The 13,763-nt window shown below is 40.6% G+C and overlaps 1 protein-coding gene across 4 annotated transcripts in view; it reads right to left on the bottom strand.

Moving 5' to 3' along the window:
• zgc:162472 (uncharacterized protein LOC553495 homolog) overlaps positions 1 to 12,831 on the bottom strand; it is a 138,734-nt gene extending 125,903 nt beyond the window's left edge. For all 4 annotated transcript variants that reach the window (XM_062554604.1, XM_062554605.1, XM_062554608.1 and 1 more), the window contains exons 1-2: positions 12,717 to 12,831; positions 6,810 to 7,027 (exon numbers count right to left, since the gene is read on the bottom strand). In XM_062554604.1, the coding sequence (XP_062410588.1) occupies positions 6,810 to 7,021 (212 nt within the window). In that variant the 5' untranslated portion in view covers positions 7,022 to 7,027; positions 12,717 to 12,831. The remainder of the gene's footprint in view (positions 1 to 6,809; positions 7,028 to 12,716) is intronic.
• Between the last annotated feature and the right edge of the window lie 932 nt (positions 12,832 to 13,763).

Genomic DNA, 13,763 nt, shown 5'->3' with positions numbered 1-13,763 from the left:
AATAATACACTATTAAATCATTTAACCATTGAAACTACTCAACTATTTAACTGTTAAACCATTCCAACTGTCAGTTATCACCAACTATGCCTCCAGTTAACTACATGAGACCTCCATGTACCTAGCAACCAACATAGCAACCATCAAAATTAAGCATTTATGACAGTTTCCATAGCAACCAACATGATTATACTACAGTAACTTCTTTATTCCTGATAGTGGGCACCATGGATACCCTAGCAACTACTCTTTCAAAATAAAAGTCCTCACTAGCAAGTTAAGTAGTTAGCATGGTTAGCATAACTGTTAGAAATCTTTAGCTAAGTTAGCTAATCAACGTGGTTAGCATAGTTAGCATGTTTAGCATAACTGCTAGAAATGATTAGCTAAGTTAGCTAATCAACCTTGTCAGCATTGTTAGCATAATTAGCATTGTTAGCATAGTTAACATTTTTAGCGTTATTGTTAGAAAACATGCCCACTCTGCAAGTATCAAAAGGTGTTCCATTTTTTTTTCTTTTTATATGTAAACAACACAACTGAAACTGAGGGTGTTTTCACACTTGGTCCCTTTCAGCCATCTAAACAAACTCAGATCGATGACTCAGCATTTTTTAAGTCCTCGGGAGGTGGTCTCAGTATGGTACGCTAAGGGTGTTTTCACACTTGGTCCCTTTCAGCCATCTAAACGAACTCAGATCGATGACTCAGCATTTTTTGCGCATATGTGAACACTCCAACCGTACCCAGACCCCTTTAAAACGAACCGAACTGAGGGTGTTTTCACACTTGGTCCCTTTCAGCCATCTAAACGAACTCAGATCGATGACTCAGCATTTTTTGCGCATATGTGAACACTCCAACCGTACTCAGACCCCTTTAAAACGAACCGAACTGAGACTACCTCGGGAGGTGGTCTCAGTACGGTTCGCTAAAAAGTCCGCGGTACAGTTCGCATAATCCAGGCATTGTGAACACAAAGCGCACCGGGTTCCCATTCGCCTTTTTGCACTGTGGTTTAACCTTCTCCGTTTGCCATAGCTTGGTCACGTGACCGTCTCAGCCGGGACTCAGGATTCAGTCAAAGATCGTTCATTACTATCAAGATACTGCAACACAATACAAAACGGGACAGTAGTCACTAAATAAACTCTCTCTCTCGTAAAATGATAAGAGCAGATAAACATAATTGTGTTGACAGTATTACTGTGTAAAATCATGCATGATACCAATGAATCAGACACGGACTGAATAATTTAATTAGTCTGTGAACCGAGCTAGCTAGCTAGCAAACGCCAGCTAAAAAAGTTATGTAAGTGAATGGCATTAACCATAACAATACAGCTATGCGCTGCCAGGTCAGTCACTATAGTTGAAAGACTCTACTTAAACTGTATATACCATTGCAAGTTCATTGGACTTGCAAACTACCCACTTTAACTAATGTCACTAATGTTATTCAGGTAGTTGTCACTTAAAAGAAATTACCATAGACCTAAAAGAAATTACACTGCTCCGTTTAAAATGTTACCTTAGCTAAGCGGCTAGCTAGCTAGCTAGCTAGCTAGAAACCAGACAGTAACCAGCAGCAGCATAGTCTGATATTAAGTTATTTTCTTAACAAACAGATCCATACACTAAAAATTACACTATTAGGCTTGAAATGATTGGAACAACTTACAGATCATGATAAAATTGTCCAAAATGGAGTCAACAAATCCAGAAAGCCATAATGACCAATTTATTGATAACATTCCACAAGTCTCCCATTGACATTAATGCAGCGAGGGCTTACTCTGGTCTGCATAGAGGGATTCCCTCCCAATCCCATTGAAATAATAGAATGCGGAAATGGTCGAACGTTGGGGCCTCTCGCTCCGCTTTAACCCTCTCTGATTCAGTGCAGTAGGGGTCTGAGAGCTCTAGAGGACCTGGTGTGAACAGAAAGAGGACTGAGGCCCCAACAAAGCTTAACTGGACCAGGAAGAGAACCCAGTCCTCTTTCTCATAAACTCACAGTGTGAACACAAAAAGAACTGAGTTCTTTTTCTGTTGGTCCACTTTTTGGTCCACTTAAAAAGGACTGAGTTTGGTTCTTTTAAAAGGGACCAGGTGTGAAAACACCCTGAGACTACCTCGGGAGGTGGTCTCAGTACGGTTCGCTAAAAAGTCCGCGTAGGTACAGTTCGCCTAATCCAGGCATTGTGAACACAAAGCGCACCGGGTCCCCATTCGCCATTTTGCACTGTGGTTTAACCTTCTCCGTTTGCCGTAGCTTGGTCACGTGACCGTCGCAGCCGGGACCCAAAGATCCTTAAGGCGGAGCAAGATACTTCATGAGAAGTCACTTCCTGGAACCCGAATCGCAAGAGGGAGGGGGGCAAAATCCCCCTTTATGCAGAGCTGTTCCATTGAAGTCTATGGACATGACACGCATGACACACACCCTTTATGCAGAGGAAGTGATCCCTATTTTGCGCCCATAGACCTCTGAAGTTCGCCTAAAAAAATAGCTGCTATCTTTGAGATTCGGTATCTGGCGATTTTTCCAATGGGAAAATAACATGGGCATTTTGAAAGTCTTAAATGCAGACGTTTTCCTGAACACACTTTTGTCCTCTGCCTTCTTGTGCATACTGTGATCTCCAGTACGTGAAGTAGGCACACTTTGATTTTTGCTACCCCAGAGCTAACTGGCTAACTAACTTCATGGCAAGTTGCATGGCAAGTTAGCTCTGGGGTAGCAAAAATCAAAGTCTGCCGCCTTCACGCACCGGTGATCACAGTATCTTCTCGAAGGCAGAGGACAAAAGTTTGTTCAGGAAAACACCTGAATTTCCCTGCGAAATCCCCGCGAGAGTTTAACCCTCTAACCGCCCGGGTTTTTTTGGATTTTTGCATAAAAAATTCATAAGGCCATGGCTTGAAAGTGGTCAGAGATAAAGTCCTACTGTAAATGTGAAAATCATTGAGTATGAACTAAAGTTTATAAAGGGAGTAAATTTACTCATCTAATGTGCATATTATGACGTCACAAAATGGCAATAGCGTCAAATTATGCACATTTCAGTAAATACTGTTTGTTGAACACATTTGAGCAGTTTTACTTTGATTTTTGTAATTTCTCCGACATAACAAACAAACAGGACCACAGCCACATGTAAACCAACAATAGTAAACTAATAGTATTACCACAATCCCTATGTTACTATATAATAAAGTAGCCTGGTCAAATCAGTTCCTATCGCGGATGACTTTGTAGTTCTTCAGAGCCCTATTTTTACTAGACCTGCTGTCTGTACCATGTCAATTACAGACACTATCATCATGATTATCACTGGCACCAAGCACACCATGCTTATTTGAACCCTTTGGTCAACATTGCTGCAGGTAAACACTGACGTACACACGCAAAGACCCACCTCCATTCACAGACGCATCTTGACTGTCACTGCCAATGAACGACCAATCATAATATTCAAAAGGCAGATATTCTCCTTCAGAATCAGAGTAGGTGACTTACAGACCCAAAACTTCATAACACACGACTTTGTTTTTTAACATTTGCCGTTTTTCTGCTTCAATTTGTGCATAGCGATCGCACATTTCACTTCCGCGTTATAAACAGGAAATGCGTCTTTTTTTTACAAAGGCGATTTGTCACCCTACTCGGATCTACCGTCTGTTTTAATCAGTGTTGTTGCTTGTTGCCGTACGGCGCCTTGGGCGGTTAGAGGGTTAACAGGTGTGATAATTCAAAATCCCCATGTTAAATCCCAATACGAAAAATCGTCAGATACCGTATCTCCTCATATGGCAAAGGTGGTAGCTTTTTTGTAGGCGAACTTCAGAGGTCTATGGACATGAACTACGACGACGTATCTTGCTGAGTTTCCTGCAACACAATACGTTACTATGGGAGCAAAACAGGACAGTAGTCACTAAATAAAGTCTCTCTCTCTCTAAACATGATAAGAGCAGATAAACATAATTGTGTTTACAGTATTACTATCTAAAATCATGCATGATACCAAAAGCCCCTTTCACATTCACCGAATTTAATGCTAAATCAGCCGAATTTAACGTTAAGGCTGTTCCTTTCACACTGACGACACGGGGTGGGGAGTCAACCCGCCTCGGAACCTGTCTCGGGGGGTAGTATTATTGCCGAGGCGTGTTGAATATGAAAGGAACAGAGGTCTACCCCGCTATTAAGGGTGTGTGACTGATGACGTATTTGTCAAGGCAGGAGGTTAAAATACAGGAAACACACAAGAGACAAGACAACTTTGCTGTGTCAATATATCTATGGCTATGTCCAACAATCGCATTTTTTATGCGGAGAGTTCCCTGAACCTCCTTTTCTCAGCACTTCGGTCAAATGTTTATTGTTGCTAGGTTACCAAAACCGTCTGCTGTCAGCACGTCTTTTTAGAATGTTTGCCTAATGCTAGCTAACTAGCCAACGAGCTAACTGTCAGAGCAGCAGTTGTTCAGGACTCAACACCCAAAAATATGACTTCAACAGACAAAAGGACCTCATTTTGCATTCAAATAACATAACATAAGTGGCCCGCCATCATTTGGAAACTAAACCACGTAGCATTAGCATGACAGTAACTCGCCTCTGAAACCGGCTTCAAACAACCCCGGGACCAAAACACGTCTACCTTTCACATTGCGAAATCCCCTGAACCCGCTATTTCTTAAACGCTAATGTATCGTTTCTGAATGTGAAAGGGGCTAATGAATCATTCTATAGGACACGGACTGAATAATTGAATTAGTCTGTGAACCGAGCTAACTAGCTAGCAAACACCAGCTTAAAAAGCTATGTAAGTGAATGGCATTAACCAACAATACAGCTATGCGCTGCCAGGTCACTAACAGTTGAAAGACTCTGCTTAAACTGTATACCGTTGCAAGTTCATTGGACTATAAATTACCCACTTTAACTATTGTCACTAATGTTATTCAGGTAGTTGTCACTTCAAAGAAATTACACTGCTCCTTTAAAATGTTACCTTAGCTAAGCGGCAAGCTAGCTAGCTAGCAACCAGACAGTAACCGGCAGCAGCATAGCAATGTCGCCACAGTAGTTCGTACAGTCTGTCGCCTCTGGTTTGGCCAGTTTTGGCACTTCCTGCAGGATGATTGAGTGATACGAGGTCCAATAGACTTCCTCTATATGCTAGTCTGATATTAAGTTTTTTTATTAACACTAAAAATTACACTATTAGGCTTGAAATGATCGGAACTAGGGATGTTAACCGGTGACTGTTTGACCGATGTTTGACCGTATCCACATTAGCCGACCAAAGTTGTCGCTAGTCGGTTAAAAAAAAAAAGAGGCATCTTTAAATTAGGCTAACGACAGTGGACTAAACGCTACTACAGCTAGCCATCTCATTCCAAGAAGATATTTTTTTGCATGAAGTTAACAAATTATCCCTCACACTCAATTTTTCATAACGCCTGCTTGTAGGCTAGGCTACGTAATGAACCAATAAAAACATTTGGCAGCGCTGGTCACAGCGGTGACCGGTGCGTCTTTTGCAATCTGGAAGTGCGCTGTTTTATCCATCCATTGGTTTTACAGTGTTGCAGTCCAGGCAACTTTCCGCATAAGATGGGCTTAGATTTGGAAAGACATTACATCTACATTTCAGGAAGGGTCATCAATGGTAACAGATAAGGTAATGATCATCTTTCGTTATTATTGTTAGCACTTCCTCAAACTAAGCTGCGTCTCTTCGGAGCTGTCATTTTCATAAGTGAGCCGCGGCCATTTCAGCTTCAAATGAGCTTCTAACGCTAGACAAACGCCTTCATTTGCAACGCGATCACCTTGTACCCAAACCATTTTCAGAGCAAAGGAACCATTTGTCCTCCACTTACAAGCTCCTTGGTTTGCAGGACTCATGTTTGGCGCTGTAGGATTTTAAAAAGTGACGTGAGTTAAAGGGCGGCGCCGGGGCTGTGTGTATGAGCGGGGGACAGACAGATGAGAGTTGAGAAATTGCGTGGCTGTTATTTCAAATAGCATAATTTATTTTAAACGAATCGGTTAACCGGTTTCAACCGGCTAATGAGCCTCGGTGGTCGGTCAAGAAAATGTGTATTTTTCGCCATCCCTAATCGGAACAACTGACAGATTATGACAAAATTGTCCAAAATACCGTCAACAAATCCAAAAAGCCATAATGACGATTTATTGATAACATTCCACAAGTCTCCCATTGACATTAATGCAGCGAGGGCTTACTCTGGTCTGCATATAGGGGGATTCCCTCCCAACCCCATTGCAATAATAAAGCGCGGAAATGGTTGAACGTTGGGGCCTCTCGCTCCGCTTTAACCCTCTCTGATTCAGTGCAGTAGGGGTCTGAGAGCTCTCTAGAGGACCTGGTGTGAACAGAAAGAGGACTGAGGCCCCAACAAAGCTTAACTGGACCAGGAAGAGAACCCAGTCCTCGTTCTCATAAACTCACAGTGTGAGCACAAAAAGAATTGAGTTATTTTTCTGTTGGTCCACTTTTTGGTCCACTTAAAGAGGACTGAGTTTGGTTCTTTTAAAGGGGACCAGGTGTGAAAACACCCTGAATCTGAAAGTAATAAGTCGTTTTTCCAATTATCAGTACATTTACCCTATTCATCTGATGTACCCTATTCATCTGATTCACCCCCCACATAGAAACAGGCTGATGACACACACAAAGTATCATAAATGCCAGAAGTACCATGCATACTTGCAGACATTATTTCATCTTTGAAATCAATCAATGTTATTTTCAAATGCATTGACTCACTGGCAAGAGGCAGCTGTCTCGGGGTGCTCTGTGTAACTTTTGCCTGCTTCAGTAAACAAAGGATGTTCTGGTGCTGGTTCAGTCAGTTCTAAGCCCACAGAAGACTGTAAAGAAAAGCTTTGATTCTTCTGGGATGTGTCCTGAGAAGTAGTTGCTGATCTGTTGCCAGGCCGCACATTAGGCCGTACACTGATCCTGGATCTGCGAATCATTGTAATCTACAGGGTGGGAAAATAACTTCAATCAGCAAAAGCAGAAAATGTATATTGGCCAAGCACAATGCGTACATGTAAAGGTACCGACATACTTCATTAAGTTCAAAGTTCACGAAATTTGACATGCAATATCACTTTTCCAAATGTGTGCAGTACCACATTTCCTGCATTTTTGTCTTTGGGGACCACTGCACGTCATAAATTTCATATCTCAGGAACCGCTAAAATGGCAAATGTCTAGGTTAACAAAATAATTGAATTAGCCTAATGTTACTTAATGTATACAGTCATTGTCAAAATTGTTGGCACCCCATGCTAAAGTTGACTAAAAAGAGGAATATAAAATCATCTTTTGGAAATTGATTTTAATGGCTTAACCCATTTAGGCCGGGAAAGCATTGGCGCATTTCTACCATTAAGGCCGGGAGCGCTGTTGCGTCGTTCTACCATTGAAGCCGGGAAAGCGTATACGTCAATTTTAGCATTTAAGGGTTTTTTTGCATCAGGTATCGGCCTCTGGGCCAATGAAATGCATCAGAACAGACACGAGGGAGTGTCGTGTAGTCTTGTTCCTCGTGACATTGTTTTTAAATTTTTCGAACACCCGTGGAGGACTTTGATAGCGAGGAGATATCGGAAGGTATGACTTTGAGGAGTTTCTCGGATTCGTTCATTATTGACTTTGGTGCGCTCCCTCCCTCATGTTGCCTGCATTTGACATAGGGCTGGTAGGTTGCAAAACTGATACCCTACTGACTCGGTGTGTCTAATTGATGGATTTAACCCTGATTCGGATTAGGCTACACCTGCTTTTAAAAGGCGGAACATCACCACAAGTCGTGTATTGTATCATGTAGCACTCTGAGTCTTTTTAATGTGCACGTTCTATAATTAATGTAGTACTCACCAAAATCATAGAAATCAACATTGCAAAACACATATCCCAGGCATATTGTCTTTGGCTTGTTAGTTTTTCGAACATTTATTTTATGTAATGACGGAAACATAATGAAAACATATCATGAGACCACTGTTCCCTCTAAGCTGCGCGCGTGCGCGGATGCGCAGGCCCGTCGAAGTGGCCGCGCAACAGATTTTTCAGACCGCGCATATTTTTCAGACCGCACAAACTTTTTTTTTTTTTTTCAGGGGTTAAAAATGTGACTATCAAACGCGATGTAGCCTAGTTAACAAACATTTAAAATACTGACATGTCTGACAACCAAGTCGGATGTAGACAACGTTACAAACAAAGTATTAAGGCTCTTGGCGGGTACCATGACGAAAAGAAAGGCTGAGCAGGTGCTCCAGAAAAAGGTCTGCCTAACATTTAAAAATGAGTGGCTAGATGAAATAGTCCAAACTGACACAAAAGATGGTCCAGGTAGGATAAAACTTTCAGAGATATTTACATATTTGCTCAGAGGCAAAAGCGAAAGGGGAGTTCGCTAGTGGTAAACCTTTGTCCGAGTGGAAGCTTGATTACCTAAAGCAGGGATGTTCTAACTACGGCCCGTCACGCACTTTAATGCAGCCCGCCGAGCATGCATTAGTCTATCATAGATTTTGCCCGATAGGTTATCATTGGCTGTTCGCTATTTTTCCCAGCAACAGCGTTGGTAAACGTTACAGCAAACTGCTTTACACTATTCTTAGAGAACGTTTGCAATTCTTAGAGAACGCAGCATGTTACATAGAGATTATAGTCTTTATAATCTCCATTGCAATAGATCTAATTTACGTTATGTTACTCATTTGATTGGGAACGCGTTTGAGCGTGCACAACAGGGATCCAGCTGGCTTGTCATTGTTGATAACTGATACCTCCATTTTATAAGAAACGTTTTAAAGAAAAACGCAAAGAGTAATGCACTCCTGAGCATTATAATAGACTGTGAGAAGGCCATAGGCACAGCAGAGTGCGCCGGCAAGAGTCTTAAAGTGACAGTGCACCATTATAAATGAATTAAACAGTATCATATTAACCGTCTTTAAATTACTTTCTCATTATTGTCATGTAAATTATATATATATATATATATATATATACAGTATATATATGGGGGGGGGGGCATGGTCATTTTTGGCAGGTCGCGTGGTTGCGAATTGCTCACAGCGGTAAAACCTGCGCTCAGAAAAAAAAATTTTTGCTCAGTGCTGAAAAAAATTAGAGGGAACATTGCATGAGACTATGCTCTATTATTTTCCTTTAGCCAAAATCCTTGAGAATGAAATCTAATTAACTTTCACGTTCCTCTTAAAGTGACAGGCACTCGATTAGACCTACAGTACATATCACCACTGTAACATCAAGACAAGCGCAATAGTTAAAAAAAAATTCAGTTAGCCTATTAGCCTGTTTGATGCTCATTGAACTCAATGCAAATCAAACAAGCTAATAGGCTAACTGAACAAAACTGAACAAAACACCATGCCTATCTCTAGGTATGGTGAAGGGTGTGTGATGATGTGGGTCAATTTTAGTTCTAAAGACCAAGGGAACTTTATCAGGATGCATAGTATCCTGGATCCATGAAATAAGTAGCCTTTAAAAATAAAAAACTGCCTGCCCCTATGTTAACCCTATGTGTTAAATTACCATAGGGTTACATAGGGGTGACAAGATTTTTGACCCGAGTATTTTGGGAAGAACATTTATTTATTTATGATACATTATTCATTCACATAGAAAATTGGTGTGTCCTTAAAGGTTGGATTTTTCCTAATTTTATTACATAAGCCACTAAAATCAATGTCCAAAAGATGATTTTATATTCCTCTTTTTAGTCAACTTTAGCATGGGGTGCCAACAATTTTGACAATGACTGTAGACAAATCAGTGGAGACTATACAAAATATCACCACCGCTCAGTCCTGTACATCCTCTCCCTCTCATCCTTGTAAATTTGTCTCCATCTCCTACTTTTACAACTTTTGTGGATGCTTGTATGCGCATGCCCGTGTGTGTGCATGTGTGCCTGCCTGTGTGTGTGCGTGCACGCATGCCTGTGTCTGGTTGTGTGTATGTGTGCATGTGTGTGTCTGTGCGTGTGGATGCGTGTCTGCATGTGTGTGTGTGTGTGTGTTAATTTGTCTCTATAGACCTTGACCAAAATGGGATTGGGATTTTGAAGGCCGAAACTGATTTCACTATTTAGATTTTTCAAAAAACAATAACCGATATGTCGGTCGATAGTGATTTTTTACAAACACAATGTAAAAATGTTTTCCCATAAGAAGGTTCTAATCAAGGTTTGGCATTATACATTTGAATAGTCCTAACTTTCTAGATTCCTAATGAAAGGCTCTTCATATACAGTGATTAATTTGTCTTAAGAAATAAAAGGGTGTATATTATAGTAATATAATTACAATATAATAGACAGAATAGTCAGTAATCTCTGTTCTGTGATACCCACATTGCCACAAAGTATATTGTGAGCAGTTTACCGTAATTTCCCAACTACCTCTTTTTCCAGACTATAAGTCGCATCAGTCAAAAAAATGTGTCATGAAGAGGGAAAAAAAACATGTATAAGTCGCACCGGACTATAAGTCATTATTTAGACTAACTGGACACATAGAGGTCAAAAAGGTTAAGAATTCTGTTGGGAGTGTTGATGAAGATGAAGGGAGTGAATGGCTGCAAGATGAGGTGAGCCAGGCGATAACAAAGACAAGGAGGGCCTGACGGTAATTGTAAAACCAATTTACAAAAGATTCACTGAACAAATGTGGTACAAAATGTAGCTACTGTAAAATGTGGAGAAAGCATTTGGGGCAATGTGAAGACACAAGCCAGAAGCAGAGCAAATTATCAGGAGGCTACCCTGAGAAAGTGAGAGAAAAAAGAGGCGGGTCATTCCATGTCTGTTTAAGAGGTTAAGACACCTTTGCAACATTTTGCAACAACAAAAAAATATTGGCCTATATAAGGACCACCCTAATGCACATCATTTAGAAAACACGCCACATCAAATTCAGATAACATTTACATTTTGCTGCCAATTCATAACACAAGCAACTCAGAAACGCACTCCAAAACTCACAACATAACGGAAGGGTCCCTCAGGGGAACATATGGCAAAGGGGTGTGTGACAGCGACAGCTAGCTCCTGTTTTAAAGTTCTGGCTCTGAATGATCAGGGCCCGTATTCACAAAGAATTTTAAGGCTAAAAGTAACTCCTAACTAGAGAATTTAGGAGAAAGTTTAACTCCTAAAAATAATGGCTGTGTCACTCATAACTTTAGGACTGCTAATTGTTTTGACTAAGAGTAATTTACAAAGCATTTTAACCTTAAAAGTAGTAAGTCTGGGACAGTTTAAAAGAAGTCGAGAGGACTCCTAATTCACTAAGACCTATTCACAAACAATCCTAAGCCACTTTTTGTGGCATTTCACGTTGCAATGTTATGAAATGGAGCTCTCAATTGCGAAAGAATAATTGTGCATTGTAACTAAGAGATGCAATAACGTCACCAAGAAGCAAATCCAAGTAAATGTAGGCCTAACATCTCATTGTCAATCTAATTGTTTCTCCTCTTTGCGAATGTACGTGTTTTCATACAGATTAATTTACAACATGTTGCAAAGATACTGCTTTAATTTGTAGTACGTATTTCATTAGGCTATGAGGCTATTTGCTTCGTCTTACTCTATATTCATTAAGGCTATTCATCATCTTCCATTGCTCACAGTAGCCTTGGCCTATAGCGCACGCATTCTCACCAGCTAAGACCTGTCACTTTATCTTAACATTTTAATGGCACTAAAATGTGATGTCCATCTGTTCAGAGGTGTTCATCACTTTTAAGGGTCCCCCTGGAAACACTTCCGTTGTGTTGTGAGTTTTGTAGGGCATTTCTGAATTGCATGTTTCTAAAATGTTAATGTTAATGTTAATGTCTGAATTTGCAGGACGTTTTCTAAATGATGAGCACGTGTTGTCAAATGAACATGACGTCATTACGATGTTTTCTTAAGTTGTTTGTGTTTTGTCTATTTGCACATGTTTTGTTGATTTGCATGTGTTGTCAGAAGTTGCACGTCGTTTGCAACTGTCGACCACCGTATTTATGACTTCAGGGGGCATTCCATTTGTAATTTCTGGTTCGTAACTAGAAATGACCTGCAACTCGAGGTCAAATGGAACGTATAGCCTACCACAAAACATAGAAATGTACTGTACAGCAAATGAGCTAATCAGACAATGATGTCAACGCTGTTTGGACCCTTTAAATTAAAATGTTAAGGGTATCTTGCTTTACAAATGAAATGCGTTAGCAACGTTAACGTCACGCACAAATGCATTAAGGATAATACTCCGAAATACACCACTTTTGTCCAAACCGGCAGGTCTTTAGCAGCTAAAGATTATCCTGCAATGTTAGCTAGTTTACTCGTGATGAGACAGATATACTATTAGGATCCAGCGGATGTGTACTGAGCGCCCTGTCTAACAAGACGCCTCTCGTTGTCTGGATAAGACAATCCAAAAGAGTAGGCTACGTCAAAAATGAATCCCACAATAATTAATAAGTTAGCACGCTAGTGAACCAGCTCTATTCAATTAAGAAAATAGGTTGGGACTTGGGAGGTATTTATTACAATGCCATTCTGGGTCAATCCATTCAGCGTTACTGCAGGCACTAATAAGAATAAGAATAAAAGTAATAGGAACGTCAACTCACCCTGGTATTGGCAAATAATAATAATAATAATAATAATAGCTATACTAAAAATGAGCTCGTGTCCACACGCTAACCAATATCCTGTGAGTTGAAACTCTTGTGAGTAGAATAGTTCCGTTAGCGACAATAAGATTTCCGGTCAGGGTAAATTCACCAAAGATGTCGCCAAAATAAAGGTACAATGGCTTATATTGACAAGCACTTCAGCCTGTGCATGGATCAGAACAACAACCATTCCAGACAATATTTTGAAGCTTTTGAAGGAGTGAAGGTTTGAATCATCGAAACTTTTGACTCTACTCCACGTACAGCACACATCGACGGTGGCGAAAATGAGGAGATATCGCTGCCATCTGCTGCCGAATCCGACGCAGGCACAAGTGTTTTGTAGAATGACTATACAATCTAGTCAGGGAGCCAAAGTCTCAAAAGCTCAAAAGCTTTAAAATGGGTTGAACCTGACATGGGGGTTATTCCATCAAGTCAAGTGTTTAATTGTCACATACATTTTACATGTAGTGAAATTTAAAAAGGGACCATTGCTCTGCATAGAAGAAAAAGAAAAAGAAAGATATGCACAGTAAATGAAAGCATTATAAAAAATAAATAAATAAATACAAGTTTAAAACCATTTCTGTTAAAGGGATACAAATAATTATTTAAAATGTGCTGTGTTTAGCAGTCTCACTGCTTGTGGGTAGAAGCTCAGTCTCAGTCTCTCCGTCCTTGCATTAAGACAACGCAGCCGCCTGCCCGATTTTAGCAATGAAAAGATGCTGGAGTTGGGATGAGAGGTGTCCTATCTTCATCGCCCTTGCCCCCACCCTCTTAGTGTAAATGTCCCTCAGGCTTGTGAGGGGGGGTTTAATAGACCGCTCTGCAGAGCGCACCACTCTCTGCAGGGCCTCCCGGTCGTGTGCATCAACCTCGCTAAAGGCTAAACCTGGCTCATTTCTATAAGCCTCGCTAATTTTAGAGAGATTTCGGTTCCATTACTCCCGCTAACAGGAATCTCAGCTGAGTTGCTGGGGTAATATGCTTCTGACT

The sequence above is a fragment of the Sardina pilchardus genome, chromosome 14, assembly GCF_963854185.1.
Source record: "Sardina pilchardus chromosome 14, fSarPil1.1, whole genome shotgun sequence".
Classification (NCBI taxonomy): Eukaryota; Metazoa; Chordata; class Actinopteri; order Clupeiformes; family Clupeidae; genus Sardina; species Sardina pilchardus.
Note: the sequence above shows the minus strand (reverse complement) of the source record. Positions and strands in the feature narration are given on the sequence as shown.